A 27,954-nucleotide genomic window follows, 5' to 3' on the forward strand; every position below is an offset into this window, starting at 1 on the left:
GCCTCTCCTTGATCAAGAAGATACTAAAGATTTTGCAAACATAGTTTTTTTCCTTTTATGGCATCTTTGAAAGGCAAAGAACTCCTTCAACTTCAAAAATGAGGATATCTCCTACCAACAGATTATTGAATCTACCCTCTCCTATTGAGAAGATTTTCTGGCCTCCCAAGATATGCAAATTCAAGCTCAGAGGGCTTTTGTGGTTTCACCTCTTAGCTAGTCTCCTCCACCCCGTTGATACCTTCAAAGTTAATTTTGATGCAGTATGTTGTAACAAGGAATCGACAGGAGCCTCTGCGGCTCTGGCTAGAAATTTAGATAATCAACTTCTAGGCTAGTTCATTAAGCGACTGCCATCTATTTCTAATCCTTTATTTGCAAAAGCTTGGGCTTATAGGGAAGCAGTTTTACTAAACAAATACAAAGGCTTTGATAGGGTCATTATTGAGGGTGATGCTCTGGATGTTATACAAGCAATTCAAGGATCTTCTCGGGTGCCTTTAGCGATTGCTAGTTTGGTCTCTAATATTTGACTTGGAAGTTAAAGTTTTTTTGATATCTCCTTCTCTTTTGTGAGAGAATTTTGTAATATGGCTGCAGACTTGTAAAAAATTGCATAATGTCTTTTATTTGCAATCCTTGGATGCAAGTCAATTATGTATTAAGCATTATGTTTCCTTGATTTCAATAGATTCAATCCTTCGCCAAAAAAGTAAAAAACCTAAATCAACCTAGGCTCACACACTGGAAGCTTCCAAGATTATTATCTAAAAACTGATTAGAGAATTCTGATAAGCAAAACTACATATGCAACACGCATGTTAAAACAAACATATGCAACCAAAAAAATCAAAAGAGAAGCTAAATCAAAAGAGAAGCTAAATCAAAAGAGAAGCATCCCTGAAAATCGATTAGAGCACATTTTACAAAAATTCCTTAGAAGCAAAAAACCACGAACTCATTAAAATTTGATCTAGATGCCACTGACGATAAGCGAAGTGACTAATACCCACAGCAATTGCATTCTCAAATAGTCATGCGAGTCGTGCCCATTTTGGAGGAGGTCCAGATGTTCCGGCAGCTTGCCTTTGCAGGCAACTCGTGTCAACCATACATTTATGGAGTAAAAAGGTGAGAAAGTAGAGTAGTTTAAAGGATAGCAAAATTTGGAAGGAAAAATACCTTATTCTTCCCTTTGCCAACCATACATTTATGGAGTAAAAAGGTGAGAAAGTAAAGTAGTTTAAAGGATAGCAAAATTTGGAAGGAAAAATACCCTACTCTGCAGTATAGGGAGTGATTTTCCGAGGGGTTTGAAGTCTGCGGTTGAGGCTGCTGAGACCTCTTCCTCATCTCTCCGTGGTTAACTCCATCCTTTCTGAGCTCCACATATAGGTTCCAGTCCAGAACTAGGATGAAAAAATTATTTTTCTGATGCTTTAAGGAGGAGGGTATCTAGTCGAAAAGATTCTGGCACTTTTTTCGCTGAAAAATCAGGAACCGAAAATCCACTTTCAGCTATTCTTCATATACCATGATTGTATCCTTAGCAAAGATCTGGTCGTTCATGTGAACATTCAGATTTTGAGCGTAAACCGGAAGAACTCTTGAGAGATCTGGTAGTGATCAGACAAACGGTCCACGTCCCTCTGTCAGCATGGATATGATTTCATTCACCAAGAGACTATCATTATTGTGGACAGCCCTCAACGGAACGATGAGAGTTGGAGCGCGAATGAGGCTACCCGAAGAAGAGCTTAAACGGGAAATTCCACCAAAAGATGACGACGAAGAAGATGAAGAGATCATCATCCCGTGAAACAAGGAAAAGGAATGAAAGTAAGAGTTACCTTTTAGAGAGAAAAAAATCAAAACCGATTAAGTGGTCATTCGTAAGTAGAAAAAAGCACTTGAAAGTTAAATGATAATCGTAGGAGAACAAGAGAATTATCAAAAATATTATATATTTTAAATTTATCTTTATAACATTTTATTTAATAACTAATGAAAATATATTTATCTATTTAATATTATATTTATATTTTAAAAAAATATAGAATAATAATAAATTAATTATCATTTATTTCAATAACCGCGTTTTGATAATTTATAATTGAAATAATTGTTAATAATTTTATTAGAATTGTTAATAATTTTACTAATGAACATTGAAATAATGCTACAACTAATTAATAATTATCATAAAACTTATTGAATAATAGTTCTCTCTTATTTTTATATTATTATTACTATTGTTATTCTATAATTCATAAAAATCATGTTAAGTAAAAATAATAAATTTAATTAATAAAAAAAATAAGAAAATGATTATTTATTTAAAAATAATTATGATGAAGTATAATTATGTTTTTAAATAGTATTTAAAAAAAATAAATTATAATTATAAATGATAAGTAATAATTTTCTTTTAAATGATAATGATGATAATTGTTACAAATGATAATTATTGTAAAAATAATTATTTTTATATGTATTAAAAATTAGTAAATAATTATTTTTTATAAAAATGAGATTTTATAAATTAAATTTAAAAAATTTTAAATAACAAATTAAATTCAATTTAACTAATAAATTGCAGTTTAAATATACTGAAACTCATTCTCTACTCCTTATAAAAAATTACTAAATTTTTTTATTTTTCTTTCATTGTTTTTTTTTTATTTGCTTTAACTTTTTTTTCTCAACATTTAAATTAGCAATGGTTGAAATAGATTGATAAAAATAAAATTATTGTACTCATAAATAAATATTATTTAATATTTTATATTTTAATAGCATTGTAAGGCTTGATATTCTATTTATTATGATTAAAATTTTATTTTTTTAGGAATATTTATGAATAATTTTTTTATATTTTATTGGCCGCTTTATTTTAAATTTATGATAAGAATAAATAAATAATTTTATCAAGTAAATTAAATATTATTTAATAAAATAAAATAAATTTTAAATAATTCATTTCTGAATATTTTTTGAATAAAAATAAATCACATATTTATATTTTATATAATATAAATTTTAAAAAATAAGCATAAAATAGATAAATATTAGAAAGATTATTAAAATAATTATTTTATATTTTTAAGCACAAAATAAAAATAATAAATTCAAATTTAATTAATTGACATTAAAATATTAATGAAACAAAAATTTTAAATAATGAATTATATTATTAAAATAAATTATTTAAAATTTTATTTAAATTTAAAATAGATAATATTTCTATTTATTAGATTAATTTTAAGAGTTAGTTAGAGAAATTAAACTATTACAATATTCTTAGTATTTAAAAATTTTAAATTAAATAGAGGATTCTTTATTTAAATTCATATATACATATTAAAATTATATTATTGTAAAAAGAAATTTTAGAAATTGAGGTTTTATTTTGATAAATTTCATGAATAAATTAATAAATTATATTTCAAAATTTTGATAAAATTATTAGTTATAAAAATTTTAAAATAATTATTTATAACAAATAAGTTTTTAAATATTTATTATGATAAATAATAATTATTTTTTAAATGTTAATCGATAATGATAATTTTAAATAATTATTTTTAAGAAAATGAGATTTTATAATTTAAATTTGAAAATATTTAGATATAAATTAAAATTTAACATCATAACAAATTATTATTAATAATGAAATTGTAATATAATTGCAATAGAACTGATATTTTACTCCTAATAAATAACTATAAAAAAATTTCCAATCTCATATTTTCTTTCAATTTTTTAATTGTAGTATTTGAAAAAAAATTAATGTTAATATTATTAGGAGTTTATTTTGTTCTTTTTTAGTAATATTTAGAATTAATTTTCTTGATTATTATATTAACCATTAAATTTTAAATTTATAATTAATTTAATTTATTGATATTTTATTATTTTTATTAGATGAACCAGGAACCAGGTACGAGTTTGTGTTGATTGAGCTATATTCTTGTTTAGATTTCTCATCTCACATTCTGACTTTTTATTGCATATACGATGTCGTAATTAATAAACCCGAATGAGAGATGCCATGTAAACAGGGAAAAGCTTCTTGTGAGGCCACTGTTCCCACCATACAACAACAACAATGAAATCAATAGGGCTTTTACAAATTGCATTATGCATTTCAAAAGTTGGTAACAGCATATGATAATTGCTATCAGAGCCTGGGCATGAGTTGTTCCAAGATGTTTTACACAATTCTACAACGTAAAATTATTATATTTATAGACTTAAAAAATATTAAAAAATGAGTTATCATTATTTAAAAATGTATTGTTTAAAGCGTTGTTAAATGAATTTTATCGAAACTTAAACCTTGTTTCAACGAATTTGGTAATTGTTGAATTTAAAAATTATATTCGATATATATTTTAAAGTATCAGTAATTTTTATTTTTTTATATAGCTAGCCTGATCTCTGTCTGTTATTAATGTTGTCTTGCTTTTGTTTTTATAACTTGTTTGAAATCCAAGTGAAGAAATTGTCAAGTAGACAAATCCTAATTCAATAGGGTTGAGGGCTCCATACATTTATTTTATACACAATATACCCAAAACAGACACCCTAAGAGTCCACCTCCGTTTTGTTCGGTAGAAAATCATTAAAGCCTGTTTTTCAAAAATAAAATTATTTTTTCATTTTAAAAATCTTAATTTCTATGTATAAATTTATTAATATGTTTTATTTTTTAAATTAAAATTAAATAAAAAAAATAAATTAACATTAAAAAAATATTTTTTAAATATAAATTATTTTTTCAAGCAAACCGACTTTTAATTCGCAATATTTTAATTACCTGCAGCTGCCTGTTTTCTCGTTTCTCAGTTATATATGTATATTATTTTTTAATTTTAATTTTATTTTTAATATTTTAAGCGTAATTTTTCATATTTCAATATAATTTGTTTATTTCATAACCAAAATTAATTTAAAAAAATTACATTATTATTGATATTGGATTAGACTCAACCCTCTTAATTTTAGAATAAATTTTTATAAAAAAATTACACTTAAATAGTTACAATTCAGTGAATCTTTGTTATGTTTAGAAATTTCCGATCAATTAGTTAGTACATATTTTCTATTAATGAATCTGCCGCATATCATTAATTTATTAAAAAATATTATATTTATTTTTTTTTTATAATATAAAAAAAATAATCATAAAAGTAAATATATATTATTGTTTACATAGTTATTTTTAAATTTTAAATATTATATATATTTTTTTTATTAATTTAAATATCAGTTATAAACACTTTCTTTTTTTTTAATTAATCACTGTACAGTTGGACCATATCATCAATTTAATTTTATTATTATTAATTTAATTTTAACAATATCAATTATTTATTTATCATGCTATATATTTTAAATATATTTCACATCGCACATAATTTTATAATGTATAAAAAAATTAAATATCAATTGTAGCATACTGATTATAATAGTATAAATAAAATATTTCGAAGTTCAATTTAATTTCTAGACTTTTTATCAAATTTAAATAAAAATACATTTCAATATCTTTATCAAAGTAAAATCATAAACTTTACGTTTGAATCAAACTAAGTTCTTGACTATCAAAATATTAATTTTTAATATAAATTTTGAATAAAAATATTATCTTGTAGTTTTAAATATTTAAAATTAGTTCTATTTTTTATTTTTATATTTTTGCATTTACAAATATTTATTTTAGTTAAAAATAATAAATATAAAAAATATTAAATTTTATTTTTTACTCTAAATTTATCTCTGAATTATTATTAAAAAGGTTGAATAAAAAAATTCACTCTATGTATCTTGAATATATAATAAATTAGATCAATTAAAAAATTTTCACATCTTAAAATTAATATTATTAAATTTATTAAATTCAGTGACTTTTTTTAATTTGATTTAATACTGTGATTAAAAATATATAATTTATTTGCTACATTTATCAAACTCAATGACTTTTCTTATTTTGGTTAATTATTATCATCAAGCTTTTTTCCCTCTTTTGAAACTAAGCATTGAGCTAAAAATATTCTTAATAAATAGCTTAAAGCAAGAGTTTAAAAATTATATATTTTTAATTTTTTTCATTATAGAATTTACCTATTTATACGTTTAAAATTTCTTAATTTATAATTAATTAAATTTAAATAAATATGTCTCGAGCCTGAAATCTGAAGCCATGGATAAACCCTAATCGTAAGATGTGCCCAAATTTAATTTATTCGAAAACCAAATCTCTCTCTCTCTGTGTTCGTAGTCTGTAGATTTATCTTTAGCCACCGCTACCCTACGCTTCTCCCAAAACAAGCCCACCGCCCTTTCCTCGTCGTCAGTAATTAAATCAGCTTTACAATACTTAATTTTCACCATTGCTCCCTAAAATAATAATAATTATTATAATAATAAACAAGTAATTTAATATTTTAAAATTAGGGCTAGAAAATCCACAGTATTTTTTTTTACCTTCAAAATTACTCAAACAATTAAATTAATTTATTTCAAACTATTATAATTGTTTAATATTCTTTAATTATATATTGATATAAGCATATAATAAAATATATAGAAAAATTACACAATGCCCAATTCCCCTAACTTGAGTTTTCACAATCTCCGAAGCTTAGGTGCCTAATCACAAAACATTAAGCAAATAATAAAGGTAAGGTCTGCAGAAAAAGACACATTGAAATTTGGTTGCTTACCCTAATTTCACCTTTCACAATCTCCTAAGCTTAGCTACCCAATCACTCCAACACCTATTCTCATCAAAATCTTCCATTTCCCTATGCACCCTCCGTTTAGGTTAATAAAATGGATAGGTGAGAGCTAAAAATATTCGGTTTAAATTAAAAAATTAATTTAATTAATTTAATTTAATTTTTTTATTTAATTTTTTTATTTATTTTAATTTAATTTAATTTTTAATTTAAAAATTTTAATTATTTTAATTCAGTTTAATTTTAATTAAAAAAATCAAATCGATTAAAAATAATAGTATATTATTTTTAATAATATAAAAAAATTAGATTATATTAAAATTAAAATATTTTAATTAAATTTTAAAATATTAAGAATAAAGTATAAAAAATTTATTAAAAATTCAAACTAATCGAATTAAATTGAATTAGATCAATTCAATTTAATTTTTAATTAAAATTAATTCGATTTAATTTTTAAAAATATTAAAATATTAAAATTTTAATTTTTAATTTATTCAATTTAATTTAATTTTAAATCGAATTATCCATTTAAAATTCTATGATTTTTTTTAACGATAAAATTAATTAATTATTAAATTTAATTAAATTAAAATTATAATATTTTTAACAAAATTGTTCAGTAGTATATTAATGTGAAATTTTAAAAAATTAGTTCATAAAATATATTTTCAAAAAATTCTCTAAATAAAAACCCATATCATATATGTATATTTATATTTATATATCCTAAAAAATTTTGGTTCCGCCTCACATAAACATTCCCTATAGTTGACACGTGTAAATACTGCGGCAGCTAAATTTGTCGTTTCATTACTGCCCCCACTTCAAAACAAAATGCAGCATTGCTTCCCGGCTCACAGTAAGGGCAATAAACTCGAAGAACATCCACCACCACCGCCTACGCCGCAACCACCATAGAAACCCAGAGAACATTCAAGAAATCTCCATGGCCACCAGTTGTAAAAAATATGCAGACAATGTATTTGAAAGCTTGCCATATAGTGAGTATCAGTCTATGTATTTATATAACCACCAACAGCAGCACCATCAGTGAAGCCCACACCACCAGTCGCCGCCATTAATGATATTCCGGTAACGTTATTCCGCCGCTATCTTGATATGGTTTGATTAGATCCAGCACATCTTCCACTAATTTAATGGCGGTTAGCTTTTTGAAATAGTTCACATGCATGGTTCCGACCTTTTAGTGTAAAACTGAAGCATTCTTCTCTCCACAAAAATCTCTCTCACATGCACTTTGTCTCCTAATATTGGAGCTCCTCCTCCTCCTCTCCAACCACCATCGCCATCATCACCACCGCCAAAACAAACCAGAAAAAGGAGTTCCCTTTTATCAGCCCAAGATTTTCTTAGTTCATTAACTTGTGTCCTGATATGGAGAAGCTGAGCTACTCTGTCTTGTTCTGTTTGATCTTGGTAATGTTAACGATGCCGAGAACATTGGTACTTTTTGTTGCTTCTCTATCTTCTGATGGAGAAGCTCTTCTTTCTCTTATCTCAGAAGCTGACCCATCTGCAAAAGCATCGTCTTCTGTTCTCTCCACTTGGAACCCATCAAGCCCAACTCCATGTTCATGGCAAGGCATTACATGTTCTCCTCAAAATAGAGTCATTTCTCTATCTCTGCCTGACACATTTCTCAATCTTTCTTCATTGCCTTCAGAACTCTCTGCTCTTACTTTTCTGCAGCTTCTCAATCTCTCCTCTACTAATATCTCTGGTACTATCCCTCCTCCTTTTGGCCAACTCACTCATCTCAGGCTTTTAGACCTCTCCTCCAACTCTCTTACAGGTTCTATACCTCAGCAACTTGGTCTTCTCTCTTCACTTCAGTTCCTTTACTTGAACTCTAATAGATTATCTGGTAGAATACCTCCACAGCTTGCAAATCTCACTTCTTTGCAAGTTTTTTGCCTGCAAGATAATCTCCTTAATGGCTCAATACCAGCCCAATTGGGTTCTTTAATCTCTCTCCAGGAATTTAGAGTGGGTGGAAATCCTTATCTAACTGGAGAGTTGTCACCACAATTAGGACTATTAACCAATCTCACAACATTTGGAGTTGCTGCAACTGGGCTTTCTGGTGTGATACCACCTACATTTGGGAACTTGCTCAATCTTCAAACTTTAGCTCTTTATGACACAGAGGTGTTTGGTTCTATACCACCTGAGCTCGGTTTGTGTTCGGAGTTGAGGAATTTGTATTTGCACATGAATAAGCTCACAGGTTTCATACCTCCTCAGCTGGGTAAGTTGCAGAAACTTACTAGCTTGCTTCTATGGGGCAATGCACTCTCTGGACCTATCCCAGCTGATATTTCAAATTGTTCATCTCTGGTTGTGCTTGATGCTTCAGCTAATGACCTTTCTGGAGAAATTCCTGGTGATTTAGGGAAGTTGGTGGTTCTTGAGCAGCTTCACTTGTCTGATAATTCATTTACCGGTGCAATTCCCTGGCAGTTAAGTAATTGTACAAGTCTAACTGCTTTTCAGATTGATAAGAACCAATTATCAGGTGCAATTCCCTGGCAGGTTGGGGAAATGAAGTATTTGCAAAATTTCTTCGTGTGGGGAAACTTAGTTTCTGGTACTATACCAGCCTCTTTTGGAAACTGCACTGAATTATATGCTCTTGATCTTTCAAGAAACAAGCTTACAGGGACAATCCCAGATGAGATTTTTGGTTTGAAGAAATTGAGCAAGCTTCTGCTTCTAGGGAATTCTATATCCGGAGGGTTACCGCGCAGTGTTGCAGGCTGTCAGTCGTTGGTGAGATTGAGGCTTGGAGAAAACCAACTTTCAGGTCAGATTCCAAAGGAGATAGGCCAGTTGCAGAATTTGGTCTTTCTTGATTTGTACATGAATCATTTCTCTGGTGAAATCCCGACTGAGATTGCCAATATCACAGTCCTTGAGCTCTTAGATGTGCACAATAACCTCTTTACTGGAGAGATACCATCTCAGCTAGGGGCGCTAGTGAATTTGGAGCAGCTTGATCTTAGCAGAAACAGTTTCACAGGTGAAATTCCATTGAGTTTTGGAAACTTCAGTTTCTTGAACAAGCTGATTCTCAACAATAATCTGCTATCAGGTTCTATTCCAAGATCCATTAAGAATCTGCAAAAGCTAACTCTGCTTGATTTGAGCTACAACAGCTTCTCTGGCCCTATCCCACCAGAAATTGGTTACTTGACAAGCTTAACTATCAGTTTAGACTTGAGCTCAAATACATTTACTGGAGAACTCCCTGAGACAATGTCGAGTTTGACCCAGTTACAATCAATTGATCTTTCTCATAATTTGCTTTATGGAAAGATTAAGGTTCTTGGTTCTCTTACTAGTCTCACTTTGCTTAATATCTCTTATAACAACTTTTCAGGTCCTATTCCTGTAACGCCATTTTTCAGAACTCTGTCTTCGAATTCATACCTTCAGAACCGAAATCTTTGCGAATCCACGGATGGTTCTATTTGTACATCAAGAGTTATCAGAAGAAATGGACTGAAATCAGCCAAAACTGTAGCATTGATTTCTGTGATTCTGGCTTCAGTAATCATGGCAGTTCTTGCTTCCTGGATTTTACTTGGTCGGAACCATAAGTATATAATGGAGAAAACTTCAGGAGCATTGGCTTCTTCATCAGTGGATAAAGATTTCTCTTATCCCTGGACTTTTATTCCATTTCAGAAGCTCAACTTCTCCATTGATAACATCTTAGAGTGTTTGAGAGATGAAAATATAATTGGGAAAGGCTGTTCTGGTGTTGTCTACAAAGCTGAAATGCCCAATGGGGAGTTGATTGCAGTAAAAAAGCTTTGGAAAGCAAAACGAGACGAAGAAGCAGTGGATTCATTTGAAGCAGAGATTCAAATCCTGGAACGCGTTCGACATCGAAATATTGTCAAGCTCTTGGGCTACTGTTCCAATAAGAATGTGAAACTCCTCCTCTACAACTACATTCCAAATGGTAATCTGCAACAGCTTTTGCAAGGGAATAGAAATGTGGATTGGGAAACAAGGTACAAGATTGCAGTAGGATCAGCTCAAGGTCTCGCCTACCTCCATCATGATTGTGTGCCTGCAATTCTTCATAGAGATATCAAATGCAACAACATCCTACTAGATTCCAAGTTTGAGGCTTATCTAGCAGACTTTGGCCTGGCCAAGCTGATGAACTCTCCAAACTATCATCAAGCCATTTCCAGAGTTGCTGGATCTTATGGTTACATTGCACCAGGCAAGTATTTGGATGTTCCTATGCTCTTATTTTCAAGATTAATCAAGTGATTTCTGTAACACTTAGTCTTATTTCTAATTAATTTCCATGACCATTCTTTGCAGAGTATGGATACAGCATGAACATAACAGAAAAGAGTGATGTTTACAGCTATGGAGTGGTGCTGCTAGAGATTCTAAGTGGCCGCGGTGCTGTGGAATCTCAAGTTGGAGATGGGCTGCACATAGTTGAATGGGTAAAGAGAAAGATGGGAAGTTTTGAACCAGCTATTTCAATACTAGATTCAAAGCTTCAAGGTTTACCAGATCAAATGGTTCAGGAAATGCTTCAAACACTTGGGATTGCAATGTTTTGTGTCAACTCTTCACCAGTTGAGAGGCCAACCATGAAGGAAGTAGTGGCATTGTTAACGGAGGTGAAGAGCCCACCAGAAGAATGGGGAAAAACATCTCAACCTCTAATAAAACAGTCATCAAATCAAAGTTGAAATAAAGTTTTCCCTTTTTTTCTTTTTTTGTAATTTTATTTCTTCCAAGGACATCAATGATTGATTGTTCTTTTCTACCCAAGGAGAAAAAAGAGTGCAATTGTTGAGAAAAATGATAAGAGGAAGAGATGAAGGTCTTGGGTTTCTTTGTACAGTTTTAGAAAACATCAATTTGGTTGAATTGCTTTATGCTTCTTATTTTAATTATTATAATTTTCTATTGTCTATTCGTTTCTCTTTTGTGCCAATTTAACACCAGGCAGAATTTTCAGTAATTTAGAGCTCTTCCAATAGATACAATTTGAACTTTATTCTTCAGTTCAACTTTTCCAAAATTTCAGCTTACAAATTGGTTGGTTTTAGTAAACTGAAAAAAAAAAGATGTTTGAACCCATTAGCAGGAGTGGAGATGCTGCTAAAACTCAGAAGGGAAGACAACTTCCCCTGTGCACATATTGCATGTAGGCTCCATAATGCAGGATAAAAGCAGACAGACAAACAGGCCATGACTCAATAAGCAAAGGATTTGCTCCCCTGTCTTCATTATTCTTCAATGGCTCCATGATCCTTTTTAATATTCCGTCACAACTCAATAAGCAGACAGACAAACAGGCCATAACATAATCACTTTAAAATTAAAATGAAACTATAAAAAATCAAAATCATTTTTTTACTGTTTACAAATCAGGTCAATTCCGATTCAATCTATAAATTAGATCCAACTGCCAATTCCAAACTGAAACTAGGCCTGGGGAAGAGAGGGGGACATCACAGTCATTTATGCTGGTAATGGGGCCTCCACAATGGGGAGGTGACCTGACTCTACAGAGAAGCTGCAAAGGGGAACAGAAGCCAGACAGCCCATGCCCACTACGTGAGAATCTATGTACTTTTCTCAAGATAAAATTCCATAGGCACACTTTCAGCAACCAGTGTCTTTTAGGTCTCATCTTAGGTCTGCTCCTAGTGCATTTGTGTGGCTAAGTGCACACTTTACGCCATGAAATCATATAATTATCCCTTTAATACAGCGTGAAGACAGAAAACAGATCTTCAGAGACCCACAGCTTCAGCATAACAGCTAGAATTTTCTAAAATTAAATGGTCAGACTCAGGCACATCATATGCCACTAAACTGCAATATCACTCTTCAATAGTAGAGAGTTTTAGAACCTCAACCTAACTAAAAGATCAATTACACAAATTATCAAGGTTGGGAAGACATCCAAACCCCAATTCCATATCAAGATTGGGAAGAACATTAAAAGGTCAATTGTGGGTTCAGCTGTAATCAACTAACAAAATGAGTTGAATGGTAATGGAATCTGAAATCCAAGTTAAATCCTAATATCACTAGCACAGTCCTGATTGCAGGTAAAAAATAAATATTGGGAAAATCCTTTTTGACAGGAGCCTAAAAGTAGATAATATCCGCAAGAAGATAAAATCTGAAATGTTTGGATTGAGAATACATGCATGAGGAAATTCAACCAGTCCATGGATTTCATTCAGTTCCATTTTTTTCGTTAGTAGAAAATATGCCAAAATCCATGCATTGTTGAAGATCCATCATCAACCACGATCCCTCAGAATATATCATTTTGAAAACCCACCAAGGTGGTGAGAGTAATATTACCCCTTTTTGTTTGCAGGGGCGAGCAAAAGGTCATGGCAAACTACACAAGGCAATTTCGAGCATAGGACATATCCACTAGTATCAAGTAAAAGCTAGAAGGGAAGACTACGAGGAGAATCCACCAAACATTAATTTCCAACAGAAACAGAAGAACAGAGAAGTCACAAAATTAGCCAACCAATCCATGCAAAAATTAGCTTAAACATAAGGGTGACATACTCGAATCTCTCAATTTGAAGGGAGCAACTGCTGAGAAGAAGTCACTAAAGAATGTAAGCTACTAAGTGCCACATCACTGCCTTGAATTAGCACAGCCATACATGAGCTATCACACTCAACCATAACGCTCCGCAGGCCCTCAAAATCTGCCCTAAGCTCCGAATCAGTGACCAAACATTTCCCAAAGTGCGAAACCTCCACAAATACATTGGCGACAAGCATTTCAAATCCACACCCCCCCCCCCCCTCACCCCCACCATAAGCAAAACCACTACCTTTTTTGTGAAATCCCTCATTTTAATGAATAAGAGATTCTTTAAATCATTCTTTTATTTCAAAAATACCCTTCAAATCCATAGCTTTCCTCTACAAAAAGAATAAAATTGTAAAAATCCATGAAATTGAAATCCGTAGTTTTAATTTAATGGATTTTGTCAAATTCAATGGATTTTAGATTTCCAAACTCAAAACAGGTGCTGAATCAAATTCACTTGCTAACGACAAATATACAAGGATAGTAATCATGGCTCAGAATTTGTCCTTCCTATATAAAGAAATTTGAGCAGCTCAAGCATCTTGCCAAAAAGTATAATTACAGCTGAGAATTCATGGTTTTTATGCACATCTGATTGTTGCTGCAAAAAATTCATTGCATTCTAAAATTAAGATTGCTTTGAGATGCATAACAACACTACCAAAAAAGCATCAAAGACCAAATCAGAGAATAGCTGCCTATTCAACTCACTGGACTAGGAATTGCAAAAGAGATTCATAAAATCCACTGGGAATTAGGCATCATTAACTCCCATATTAAAGACAGTTGTATTAGTTAACAATGAGAATGTATGTAATAAGACTATAAGAGAGTGAAAACAAAATTTCAGATGCACGCTCTTTCCACAATGATGTAGCAAATGCTATGCCGAAAATTGGATGATGGTTTTCTTCAAATCCAGCACCTAAGGAAAGGAACTTGAAGGTTTCTAAAGGCTTATTTGAGGAAACAAGTTAAGAAGAGTGAATGCTCATGCGAAACAATTCAAAGGAGGGGCTATATTGCTAAGAAACAGAGGTGTTTTCCTAAGAAAACAAAGGAAAGTCTTAAAAGAACAACCAACGATAGAAAAACAACACAAGGACCAACATGAATAAACCCCATCACATCAGAGCTGGGAATTACACTGGGGATTCTTACTAGGAGGTTCACATTTCCACTTCAACTTCATTTTGAAATAAAGCACTGCAGCACTATGGTAAAGTTCTCTCAATAACCATGCCTTGTACTATAAAAGAAGGCAGTTCCTTGCATAACTGCATAATCTAGATAATATAGATCACTAAAACCACTTGAGTACTTGACTAAATTAATAATGGTAGAGAAATAACAGAATCTCAATGGCTTGTGCATACATACACATCTCTTCCATCATATAAAAGATTATTTGACTTTCCATGAACTTACTCTTCTTGTCACTGCATTACAAAATGCTCAAGTTGCAGTCGTGCAGTCTATTCTAAAAGTACAAGGAGCTACTTAGTTGAACTGATTGCCTTCTCAGGAGTTACCATCTCACAGCAGATGTACACTTATTTTCATCATAATAGTAACATTTCTGATGTAAGACAAAGCATCAGCCCATCAATCAAAGCATGACCAAATTAGAAGCATATGACTATCACCATGTGACGTACCAGTTTCAAATGATCAAAAGTCACAGCAAAACAAAATCTTTTCGTTCTGAAGGCTAAAAAAAAGTTATGATTTGTGCTATAGGATAATTAAACTTCAGGAACAAACTCCTAATCCATTATTCAAAATATTTCTTTCTAACTTTCCATCAGAGAAACCTTTTCACCTATGACATCAACATTGAATCATCCTTAATAACCTGAACAAAAACATAGTACTTCATACAACACCCAAAAATGAATGCACCAAATGAATTCGGCCAGTACCCACAACCACCAACCTCATTAATCATCCAACTGTTGAAGCTCAGCCTTCAACTGCTCAATCTTCAGCCCCATTGACCTTTGTAATGCCGCCTTTTCGCTCTCTGGCAACTTCTCCAATAACCCCTCAAACATGTCCAGCACTTCTTTCACAGCAGTCCGTGCACACTCTGCCTCTTCATTGAAATACACAGTCTCTTTTGACTCCAATGCCATCTCTATCTCCTCTCTTGCTTCTGCAAACTTGAGATTTATCATGTCGACTTCTCTATTAACATCCAGTGCAGGAGCTGGGTCACCTCCCGTCTCAGTACTGTGTTTTCTCCGAGTTCTATAAGTCGGGGGCCACGCATGGACAGCATAGGGAAGTGGAAACGCGGGTATGCAAAGATTTGAGGTGGAAGTGTGAAGAAATTTGGGGCTCAGAGGTACGAGTGAGTTGGAAAGGGGTCGAGTCAGAATCGGCGAAAGTGATTCGAGGGAAAATGCATAGATGGGTTGTGGAGAAGGTCGAAAAGGGTGACTCCGGAGCAACTTGAAAAGAGAAATCAGTGATTGTTTATGCATTTTTTGGTCTCTGATTTCAGCGTTTGCAGAATGAGAGGGAGGAGGAGAAGCTGAAGAACCCCAAATTCCCTTTTTTTTTTTTTTTTTTTTTCCAAGTGTAGATGGGTTGGGTTAATCGGAAAATGCAGACAAATGGGCCCTAAGTGAAATTTGAAAATGAAAAGTTTATAAGTGAAATTTTGTATGGCATGATTTATTTTATAAAAAAATTAATAAATTTTATAAAATAAATATAATTTTATTTTTTTAAAAAATAAAAAAATTATAAGTTTAAAAAATGAATTTTTTATTTTTAATTAAAAAATTAATAAAAAATAATGAAATTAAATATATTTTTTATAAAAAAATTTTATAAAATTTTTTATTTTATTTTATTTTATCTTTTTTATCATTTTAAAAATGTTAAATAATATTTTACTGAAATTCAATTGTACTCCTTTAATTTATATTCAAATTTGATGTAATTCGAACGGTTATAACATTTATATTTTTTATATTTATATTATAATCTTAAAGTTTTAAATGATAAAATCAATTCCTTCACAGTTGTTTCAATTTTAGTTATTTATTTTAATTAATTTTGATTAAAAAGTTTTTAATTCATGTGTCTGCCATATAAAATTATACTTTAAAAAGATTTATTAAATAAAAAAAAATTAAAATGTTCACGTTAATCTATATTTATATTCAAAACTTTAAATTTTAGAAATAAAACTTTTTTTTTATTTTATCTCAATTATAATTAAGAAAAATAAGTTGAATATGAAAAGTTATTAAAAAATTATAATATAGTTCTCTTTAACAAATAAAATAATTCTTAAAATATATATTTTTATTTCAACAATGTCTTTTTTTAATCTCATTATTTATTTTTTATTCTCATTTTCATACACATATTATAATTTAAATATTTAAAAAGTAAAAAAATTATAATATAAAATATATAATATTTTATTTATTTAATATTATTGATATGAAATACAATTTTTTTTTAATTAACCAATAAATTAATATATATCACATGTATAATTATATAAGTGAACAAAATAAAAATATTAAATATCTCAAATAATTTACAAGAGAGATAGTTAACATATCTAAATTTTTATAAAAATCATAAAAAGATTATTTACATAGTAAAATATATACATTTAATATTATTAATGTAAAATATAATTTTTTATATACTAAAAATATGTATAAATTTTTAATAAAATATTTTAATATATAATATTTATATGTGATATTTTATGTAGTAAAAATTTATTTATAATAAATATTTATTTAATATTACATATGATAAACATAAAATAAAATTATTTTTAATATAAAATTTAAATTAAAAGACTATATATTTATTAATATAAAATTTTAAGAATTATATTATAATTTTTATTAATTTTTAAAATTTAATTTAATTTTTTTTAATTATAATTGTGACAAATGAGAAATATTTAGTTTTATTATATAAAATTTAAAGTTTTGGATATAAGTATGATTTAACGAAAATGTTCAAATATTTTTATTTAATAAATTTTTTGAAAAATAATTTTATTTGATATAACACGTGAATTATAAATTTTTTTAATTAAAATTGATTAAAATAAATAATTAAAATTGAAGTAAATATGTAAAAAGTTTTATTATCTAAGATTTTAAAATTAGAATATAAAGTAAAAAGTGATAAATGTTTAAATTTTTTATTCAATAAATCACTCAAATATAATTGCAATCTCTACTGCAGTCTCACTGGGTTGAATTTGAAAATTAATATTCAGATTGGATTTGAATTTTATATGTTAAAGCATCATAATTTATTTATACAAATAATTAATGAAATATAAAATAAATATTCTTCATAATAATATTAATTTAATATAATAATTATTTAAAATGTGTTATGAGTTGCCACCATATGAATAAGTTACGTGATAATAAGTTGATATGCAGTCGCAGAATTCTCACTCATAAAAAAGAAGACTCGGACTATAAATGATCGAAACAACAAAAGACTCGTTCTCTCTTAAATCGGTTGAATCCTTCACGGTACAAAATTACCGTTAAAGAATATAATCTAATAGGTCTCATTGCACCTATTATCGCAGGATCTCTTATCTACTAGTCAGTACCAATCTGATTTCCAGGAAATTCATCAACTGTCTCTATTTTCTTACAGTATAAAAGCAAAGTATTATAGAGTTTCAAATATGCATTTTTACACACTCATCCGAAACTCAAGATATGTAACGACCCAAAAATCGAACCGCTACCGGCGCTAGCATCCAGGTCGGCATAAGGCCGCCGGGACCCGTAGCAAGCCTAACATTCATCCTGTAAACCTGTTTAATCCCATACATGATCAACAACATACATAAAAATTTTGAACTTTTCTTTCCATTCAATTACCAAACTCAACCTGTGCATGCACTATTTATAAATATAAACATTTACCCCACCTTGGAGTCCTCATCAATACTCCAATGGAGTGACATAACATAAATTAAGTTTGGTTACAATAATCATCATTAAATATTAAGATCATGTACTGGAAAGGGATTAACAACTTACTATGGTCAAGCACAACTCTAAACTTTCATAAGCATTATTACATAACATTTCTATACCATACTTTTACATTACAACATGTTCATGTCCACAGCTAGCTATTACATCAAACAAAACTCTACTCCTGCTGACCTCCTGGTCTACCCTGTACCTGCAATCCTGGGGGTTAAGGGAGATGGGTGAGCTATAAAGCCCAGTGAGCAGAATAGATAAACATTATAATTAAAACACATGATAACATGGAATGCATCACATCACAACTAATCACATCAAGGATGAATTTGTCACCAATAGTCCTCAACACAATCCAATAGTGCCAGGGGCGTAGAATGGGCCTCGACCTGGTCTTTCTCTTATCATAACATACATAACATAACATTCCAATAATGCCAGGGGCGTAGAATGGGTCTCAACCTGGTCTTTCTCTTACTATAGTGCCAGGGGCGTAGAATGGGTCTCGACCTGGACTTCCATACCATACCATATCACATCATGTCATACCATACGAGGACTAAAGGATCATTCAACATTCATCCACATCATCAATATAATATGCAATGCAACATATTTGTGAATTCTAATGCAAGCATCTTATTATATCTCATGGCATTGATGATGCGTGAATCATGTTAAAACTGATTTATTTATTTTAAAGTATAAGGAGTTATTCCACGCACCTCTGGCTGAAGCTCTAATGACTCTGAAGCAGCTATCTCACTGCTGAGGTCCTCGGTTCCTCGGGTCCGAACCTACACAGGTGGACTCAAATGAGGGACCTAACATACATAAACATGACTTTGAAATACTCCCCAAAAATCCCCCTAAAACACCTTAAAACAATCATAGAAAACATGCAAAGGAGGGCTGAACAGGGCACTTTCGGCGGCAGGTTCGGCGGTCGAAAGGCCCTCCAGAGCAGAAAGTCATGCACCTTCGGCTGCACTTTCGGCGGCCGAAGGTTCCCTCCAGAGACGAAACTCATGCATGTTCGGCGGCACCTTCGGCGGCCGAAACTCCCTTCCAGAGCCGAAAGTCCACTTTCGGGGGCAGGTTTCGGCAGCCGATACATGCTACCAAAGGCAGGTTCGGCGGCCGAAAGAGCCTTCGGCTGCCGAACCTGGTTTCTCCCAAAGGGCAGAAACTCGGTTCCAACATGCACAAACGCCTCCCAACTCATTCAATCATGCATACTCAAGCCTACAAGCTCCTAGGGGCTTCAAACTATCCTACACCCCATCTACAACACATCAAACATGCATAACCAACATACATTGTTCATAAACGCACAGTAAACCCATAAACTTCACATAAACCTACACATGCATTTCTACTCCATAAAACCTCATAAAACTTACTTAAAACATGTAAGGGACTATGGATCTACTCTTACCTCTTATAGAACGAGAGGAGAGACGATCCAACTCGGAGATGGGAGAGATCCGCTCTTTGGTGTCCAAGTTTCCAAAACTTGCTCTTTTTGCTCAAATCTCTTCAAATCAACATAAAGCTTGTTAAAACATGAAAGATCGGAGGAAAAACATCAAAGCAAACCATAGGAGAGCATGAACTCACCGTGGCCGAAAATGGGGAGAAAACTCGCCCGTTTTGGCCATGGAGCTCTTATATAGGGCTGGCAGACCACCTTTCGGCAGCCGAACGTGCCCCCACATCTCATGCAAGTTCGGCGGCCGAACCTTTGAGACTTTAGGAAGCCTAACTTGCCCCCCTAAACCATCCAATGTTCGGCGGCCGAACCTGGAAATGTCTCCTTGGCCTTTTTCATTTAAAACTCAATTTCCTTTTTGCTTAAAACCGTAAAATACATTAAAACATTTATGAAAACATGATTTTACCCTTCTAGAGGTTTCCGACCTCCGAGATTCCACCGGACAGTAGGAATTCCGATACCGGAGTCTAGCCGGGTATTACAAGATATCTATGACACTCGTTCTTTCTAACCATTTACTGACTTGAGTATCAGAGTGATTACCCATAAGCGTCAACCACCTCACTCTCTCTTTTGCAAATTAATCGGTCACATTTCAACTCATTTTCAGCTACATCATTTGGTTCCACTGTCGGGATCTCCATTGAATTCTTCCTATTCATTTGAATTAAATCTAGTTTCCTATTCATTTTCTCTCAAAAACACATTTTCATTTCATTCTACTCTCCAAATGGCTAACAACTCATGAGCTGCTGCTAAGACTACTGCCCACAAAGAAGGCCCCATCTCCTCCACTCCTAGCAGTAGACAGAACACTTATTCTCTAGTTAATGAGACAGACCTCAACAACCTGAATAATGAGCAGATGCTCCAATATATTAAGAAGCTGCAGGCAACTCTCGAGCAATACAAAGTCTGGGAGGAAGCTTCCTTTGAGACCCCGAGGATACGGATAGAACCGATTTAAACACAGTCTAGAGGAAATGCCAAGCTGGAGGATGAGCAGTTATCGGATGAGATCTTGAAAGATGTTTGTTGAAAGCTAGTCTGTGTTGTACAAAGATACCAGAAAGAGCAAGAGGAAGACTATGTCATAGATGATGCTTTTCCCCTGTCGAAAGAAATCCTTGCAGAGACATTTTTAAAGAAGTTCAAGCTGCCTAGTTTGGACAAATATGATGAGACTGCAAACCTCAGGAGGCACTTAGCTATCTTCCAAACATCGATGCAACTCCATGGTGTCATTGATTTTATATTATGTTAAGTCTTTCCATTCACACTCACAGGTTTGGCTTAGCAGTGGTACCAACATTTGAGTCCAAGTTCTATTCACAATTTTACACAGCTTGCTATGTTGTTTAAGTCTAAATTTATTACTTGATACCTCTTAAAAAGCTCTCCTCAGACTTGCAAAAAATCCAACAAGGAGAGGGAGCTTTATCTCATATTTCAATGCTGAAGCGATACAAATGGAATAATTAAATCATGAAATAGACTGTGAGGCACTGAAGAAAGGGACTCGCAACATAAAATTCATGGATTCATTAATTAAGAACCCAACAGTCACCTATCAGTAGCGGATGAGCAAGGCTCAGAAATACATTTGACTAGATAATGAAGTCCAAGCATTGAGAGGATAAGAAATTGAACCATAAACCAGAGGAGATTAGAAGAGCTATTTCGTGTCAAGTGGGAGAGATGACCGAGGTAAGTAATAAAAACTATACACCCTTAAATGAGTCATGAACGCATATTTTCAAGTAGATCAGAAAAAATGACAAGGAGATTAGATGACATGCTAAGCTCAACCCTGATAAGGTGAGTAGGTGAAACAAAACAAAGTATTATCAATTCCGTGAAAATTATGGGCACACTATAGAAGAATGCAAGCAACTAAAAGACGAGATTGAAAGACTCATAAGGGATGGGATTCTAAGGAGGGTTGCTAGTAAAGACAAAAAAGAAGGAGGTCAAAACATGAAGTAAGAGAACCTACCAATTATGAGGAAAACGAACCTGTTATTCACGCAATTGTTGGAGGACTAAGTGACAACTAGGAAACAAGCATTGATAAGATGGTCATCTACGGAAATAAAATATCATGGATATTAATCTCCCGAGTAAAACTTCGAGGCTTTATAATAGAGGATTAGTCGACGAACTTAGATAATAAGAGGGCATGCCGGGCTTGGTAAGTTGCGCAAGAATTGGAAGGGACCATTCAAGGTCTCCAAAGTTACTCGTCCTGATACTTATAAGTTGATTTAGTTAGATGACCGAGTCATTTAATCCATTCTTATAATATTTGTAATTCATGAAAACATTATCAATCTTTTAGTATTTAAATGAGAAATGATCAGACAATAATTGATGAAAATATTAGGCTAAAGAGCGTTATAAGACAGGTTACCACTAGGCGAGTAACTACCAGGCGAATCTCTAGGTGTTAGTCTCAAAAAACAATAATTAAAATGTAATTTTTATCAAAAAATGTTACAAAGGGAAACACTATCAAACGACCTACCAGACGGGTAATCGCTAGATAAAATGTTTGAGTATTAATTCTAAAAGATAATAATTAAAAGATAATTTTTAATAAAAAAATGGCACTTGATTCAAAATAAAAAAATGCCACAAGACGTGTCACTACTAAGTGAGCCGCAAGCCAAGTAATTATCGGGTAAAATTTCATGATTTTTTATATCAATCAAAATAATAAATAATTTTATATTTTTTTTATTTTTTTATTAACTAAAATTAAACTTTAAAATTATAAAATCTTTTAAAAATTTTAATATGTTTTTAAGAAAATATAACTATTACAGAAAAATAATAAAATATATTAAAAATTTAAATGTAATATTTTTATATAGATATAAAATTTAAATAGTATTGTAAATTAATTGAAAAAATATCTTATAATTTTTTATTAACTTTAAAAAATTTTTAGCAATTCTTATATTTTCATAATTTCTACGATTAAGTTTTATTAAAAAAATATTAATTATTTTTTTTATAAATTATAGTACGTATTATTTATCTTATATATGTAACATTATTTATGATTATAATAATATTTATATATTTTAATAACACTTATAAATTTTTAAATGGAATGTTAATATTAAAATTAGTGTTTAATTAAAGAAAAAATAAAAAGGTTATTTAATTTTTTAAAGTGAATATTCTTTTATAGTTTATAATAATTTTAAATTTAAATATTTATAAATTTCTCTGTTGTTTTATTTATTTTATAGAATTATTATTTTTATTTATAAATAATATAAATATAAATAAGTATATTTATAAATTAAATATTAAAATATTAAAATTAAATTTATTTATACTGTAAGAGTTTAAGAGACTATTAAATTATTTTTTAGAGATTTAAATGTTTAATTTTTTAATTTGTAAATAGAGAGTTAATGATATTATATTTTGAATTTAAGCGGTAATTTTTAAAATATTTATAAATTTAAATAATATTTGATGATCGCTGGATTAATTGATGATCGCTGAATTTCTCCACCCTGGTCTGGGGCCAGGCCCACGACACCAGCCCATCATCTGGAAGCCCTCAAGCCTCATCGCATGCATCAAGTCCGGTCCACTCAGTCTGGAGATCGGACTCCCATCAATTCCCTTAGTCAGGCCTGCCTAGCCCCTTGGGCCCGATGAATAAGATCCTCTCTGGATTCAGCCCACATCATATCTTTCAGTCCGGCCCAGAATCAGGAAGAAGACCTACCCATCCTTCACTTGGGACCACCCGTACGCGCGTCTGTGAGAATCAAGGGCCGTTACGCATGGGGTAGCGATCTGATTTCCTCGTACGTCCATATCAACATGACAAAGACAGGTGGCCCAATGACATGACATTCTATTACACGTCACTAGCACACAAAAGGAAACATATAAAAGGAGAAATACTCTCCTCCAAGTCTAGGTTTTTTTCCAGTTTTACAGAATTCTTGTAAAATCCTATTTTCTGGATATCAGATTATCAATATTAATTTAATTATTTTACTTGATTAAATTTAAATAATTTTTTAATAAAATCTTTAAGAGTATAAAGAGATTATATTTGCATAAATTTTATTATTATTTTACGCTGCAATTCATAGAAATATGATCAAAGATTAGATTTTTCAGTTAGCGATAACATCGTTGGCGGAACCTCATAAATTCCACTTCAGTGCTAGGATTTATCATCACATGGGTGAATTAGATCCCACCAAGATCAGGGCCGACGCGGATAGATCCAACTTTAAATATACTTACTAAAATTTATAAACTATACTTTTATTATTTTAATAAATTATATAATTTATTAATTTAAATAATTAAGAAAAAAAATTAACAAATAAGATTTACACTATATTAAACTCAGCAAATTCATTTTATGCACCCAATAACTAATTTAAGAATATATTAAATACGATTGAATTAAATTTTTTATTGATATATAAATGCAATCAATTAAAATAAGTAACATAAAATTATCATAATACTAAATTAATTATATTTTATTGATAAAAGTATAATATATATTATAAAAAAAAAACTCTGATATCAATCACTTGTATATCAAAGCATATAAAAGTATGAGTCATTGGGACATTTTATCAAATACATTAAAGTCATAAAAAAACAAAAAAAAATATTTAAAAGTTAATTTAGTATGAGACTAATAATAATAATGCCATTCATGAAGTGATGAACGCTTCGAAATTACGACATATTTAAGTCTCAACTAAAACCATTAAAGTTATTTAATTAATTATGTTAATTTTTTTTTTAGTCTTTATATGTAGCTTTTTTTTTACACTCACAGCTTAATTCGGTAGTAACGTATATCTGAGTAAATATGAGAGATCTCTGATTTTATTCTTCCAATTTTCATCTCTCATTTAAAAAAAAAAATATAGCTCTTTTTATCTGTTTTTTAAAATTAAATAATAAATATTAAAATTTAATAAAAATATTGATGAGTAAGTGTGAATATTCGATCAGTTTAATTTAAAATCGAATAAAATAAATTAAAAATCAAAATTTTAGTATTTATGAAAACTGAATCAAATCGATTTTAATTAGAAATAAAACCGAATCGAATTAATTTAATTTAATTTGATTTAGTTTGATGGATTTAAACTTTTAATAATTTTTTATTTTTTATATTTTATTTTTAATATTTTAAAATTTAATTAAAATATTTTAACATTATATATATTCTAATCTCTCTATTAGTAAAAATAATATATTATTATCACTAATCGATTCAATTCAATTTTTTAAATTTTTTTATTAAAATCAAATCCAACATAAATAATTAAAATTTTTAAAAATAAAAATTAAATTGAATCAAAATAAATAAAAAATTAAATCAAATTTTCAAATTAATTCAATTCGATTTAATTAATTTAAACCGAAATCATATTGGTGAGCGGATTATATGTGCTATTTACATTGACACATACATTAAATTTTATATTGATTAAAATTAATAACTGTACAATTTTAGTGATTTAAAATTTAACTAAAATTTATTAAATAAAAGGATTGAGAGAATTAATTAATTTAAAATTAAAATAATTAGATAAAAAAATTAAAATAAATTATTATTTAATTTCTACGTATTATTATTATTAATAAATTATTTTTTATATTTTTAAAATCTATTAAAATATTTTTATTTTTTTAAATAAATTAAAATTTTATTCTAACTTTATTCTTCCTTAATAATTAATTTGTTTCTTTCTCAATAAATTAATTTTTAAAATTACTTTTTTTAAATTAAAAAAATCAAAAAGAAGAAAAAAGTAGAAGTGAATAATTTAATTTTTTAATATATTTTTAATGAAAGAAATATATGGAATTGAACAAAAAATTTATTTTGTTGAAAGAAATAAAAAAAACATTTTAATAAATTTTTAAAAATATAAAAATTAACTTATAAAATATCCATACATTAAATAATAAATCTTCTGAAAATATATAAAACATTGACGTTTGGACTTTATTATTATTGGCCTAAGTACATAATATTATTAACGTAAACCAACTCCACTAAGCCCCACAAAAGCAACTCCTCGAAACAACATAAACCCACCAACCTTTAGGAAAAAAAAAAAAAAAAAGAAAGCCGAAAGCCAAAAAGCCACCCCACTTTTTTACATTAGATCTTGGAAATAGCCTTCTTTTAAGAAACTTTGTAAATACCACTTCAGTCCCTGGATTTATAATCACGTGGGTGAATTTGATCCGACCGAGATGATATCATTTCAATTCTAAATCTTGGTCACGGGCAACCTATAGTTAATATTTGAAACATTTTGGTGATTCAAAATTTTACTAAAATTTCATTAATTAAAAAATTGAGATAATTAATTTAAAATTATATAAAACTGATTTAGGTAAGTTTCTCTAGAACAAAATCAGTAAACTGCAATTAGTCCTTCATTTGCTTAGCAGGGTCAAGTACATAAACCAACTCAGACGACAACTCGAGTAAGCCCCACAAGAGCAAGTCAAAACTACATAAACCCGACAAGGTACACAAACCCAACAACCTTAATTATCATTCTGGACTAGTAATTCATTCAAGTTCACTTCTTGTTTTTATTTCATTTTAGAAGATGAACCTAAATCCTCTCCTACCACAGACGCCAATTTATTATTATCAGAATTCCTCACTGAGCAATCTCCACGAATTTCACCTTGTCCGCCTGTCAACACTTCGATTTGCCCCATCTTGATCATGGCAAGAACAAACTTCTCAAAGAACAAACCTTCATTAACAGCAAAGCTTGTAACAATGTCCTTTGTCCTGGCATCTATGAACAGGTCTTGGTCTGAGGTAAATAAACCCTGACGGTTCATAAGATCAACGAAGTATTTGTTGTCAAATATGTCGGGAGTTCGAATGTCCAGTACTGTAACAGCATTGGAGTTTGGTCTGGGACAAATTTGTTTGAGATTATTTGCGAAGCTTTTGTCCATGTTGGGGTCTTGCCTGGGATAAAGACGATCGGTGAATGAGCTGCACTGGCTGATTCCGATGGTGTGGGCACCTGAGAGGGCTACTGTATCAGTGGCATCTAAGCCCTTTCTAGCAAATTTCGCCAGGACTGTGCCGGTGGTGGCGAAGGGTGCTACCAAGTCAACAAAAGTTTGATTTACTTCTGCCATCTTCACTCCGTCTCGTCTTCCCAACGGGACATCGTAGTCAGGACCGCCGGTCTGTGATAACCCCACAAGGAGAAAATGCACAGTAAGTAGAAGTTCACTTAAATACGAGCAAGAAAACGGAGTCACTATCAGCGATTTACCAAGAAAACGGAGTCACGAGCGGCGATTGTAAGAATATCAGCGCAAGAGACGACACAGCCACACTGCTTATGAACACGCTCGCGGAGGTCATTGACGATCTTAAATGCCTCTTTTCTCATTGTCAAGTTGGGAATTTCAGATCTTTCATTGGATTTATCAAGCAGCACAGATCCATCACATCCCTGTAAAATATTCACGTAAAATATTAAATCATGCATATTATAAACTTTATCTAGGTAGAATGACACAATAAACAAGAAATTAATGTATATAAATAATAGTGACCAGAACAAAGCAGTCATGGGAGTGTAGACGAAGCAACCCAGCAGCTTGGCCAACGTCCTCCTTGAAAATTTTCTTGAGCTCATTTCTGATGATGGATTCAAGTTTAGGACAAGAAGATTGGTAGAATGTCCAGGAGAGACCATTCACTATTGGAGGTCTGCTTTGTGCTTCAATGGCAATAAACCAAGAAGCAAGTAAGAGAGAGGAGGTCAGAAGGAGACAAGTGACAGATGGAGCAATAGCCATTGTTGAGTTAAGGGTTAGGGTTTATGTGTGATCAATACTCTAAGAGGAAGCTTATTTATAGCCGGATTTATTGGGTTAGTGCATGGTTTTTGTAGTTTTAAATAAAAAAAATAATAAATTCACTTAAATATCTCTTAATTTATGATAAATCAAATTCACTTAAATTTTTTTTAAAATTAAATTAAAAAAATATTATCATAAAATTAAAAAATATTA

General features: G+C 30.6%; 3 protein-coding genes across 3 annotated transcripts; 1 reads left to right on the forward strand and 2 right to left on the reverse strand.

The window, feature by feature from the left end:
- Window positions 1–7,546: 7,546 nt before the first annotated feature.
- On the forward strand, window positions 7,547–11,726 carry LOC110606342 (LRR receptor-like serine/threonine-protein kinase RGI5). Its single transcript, XM_021745099.2, has 2 exons — window positions 7,547–11,004; window positions 11,109–11,726. Exons 1-2 carry the CDS (start codon window positions 8,142–8,144, stop codon window positions 11,489–11,491), a joined length of 3,246 nt encoding a protein of 1,081 aa, XP_021600791.1. The 5' UTR covers window positions 7,547–8,141; the 3' UTR covers window positions 11,492–11,726.
- A 3,279-nt stretch (window positions 11,727–15,005) lies between these two features.
- LOC110605980 (embryogenesis-like protein) lies at window positions 15,006–15,971 on the reverse strand. Its single transcript, XM_021744677.2, has one exon. The coding sequence runs from the start codon at window positions 15,864–15,866 to the stop codon at window positions 15,321–15,323; it is 546 nt and encodes a 181-aa protein (XP_021600369.1). The 5' UTR covers window positions 15,867–15,971; the 3' UTR covers window positions 15,006–15,320.
- Window positions 15,972–26,317: 10,346 nt separating this feature from the next.
- Window positions 26,318–27,762, reverse strand: LOC110607069 (peroxidase 12). The gene is made up of 3 exons (XM_021746124.2): window positions 27,493–27,762; window positions 27,207–27,389; window positions 26,318–27,117 (listed from the first exon to the last, which is right to left on the reverse strand). Exons 1-3 carry the CDS (start codon window positions 27,736–27,738, stop codon window positions 26,497–26,499), a joined length of 1,050 nt encoding a protein of 349 aa, XP_021601816.1. The 5' UTR covers window positions 27,739–27,762; the 3' UTR covers window positions 26,318–26,496.
- Between the last annotated feature and the right edge of the window lie 192 nt (window positions 27,763–27,954).

The sequence above is a fragment of the Manihot esculenta genome, chromosome 18 (assembly GCF_001659605.2).
Source record: "Manihot esculenta cultivar AM560-2 chromosome 18, M.esculenta_v8, whole genome shotgun sequence".
NCBI lineage: Eukaryota > Viridiplantae > Streptophyta > Magnoliopsida > Malpighiales > Euphorbiaceae > Manihot > Manihot esculenta.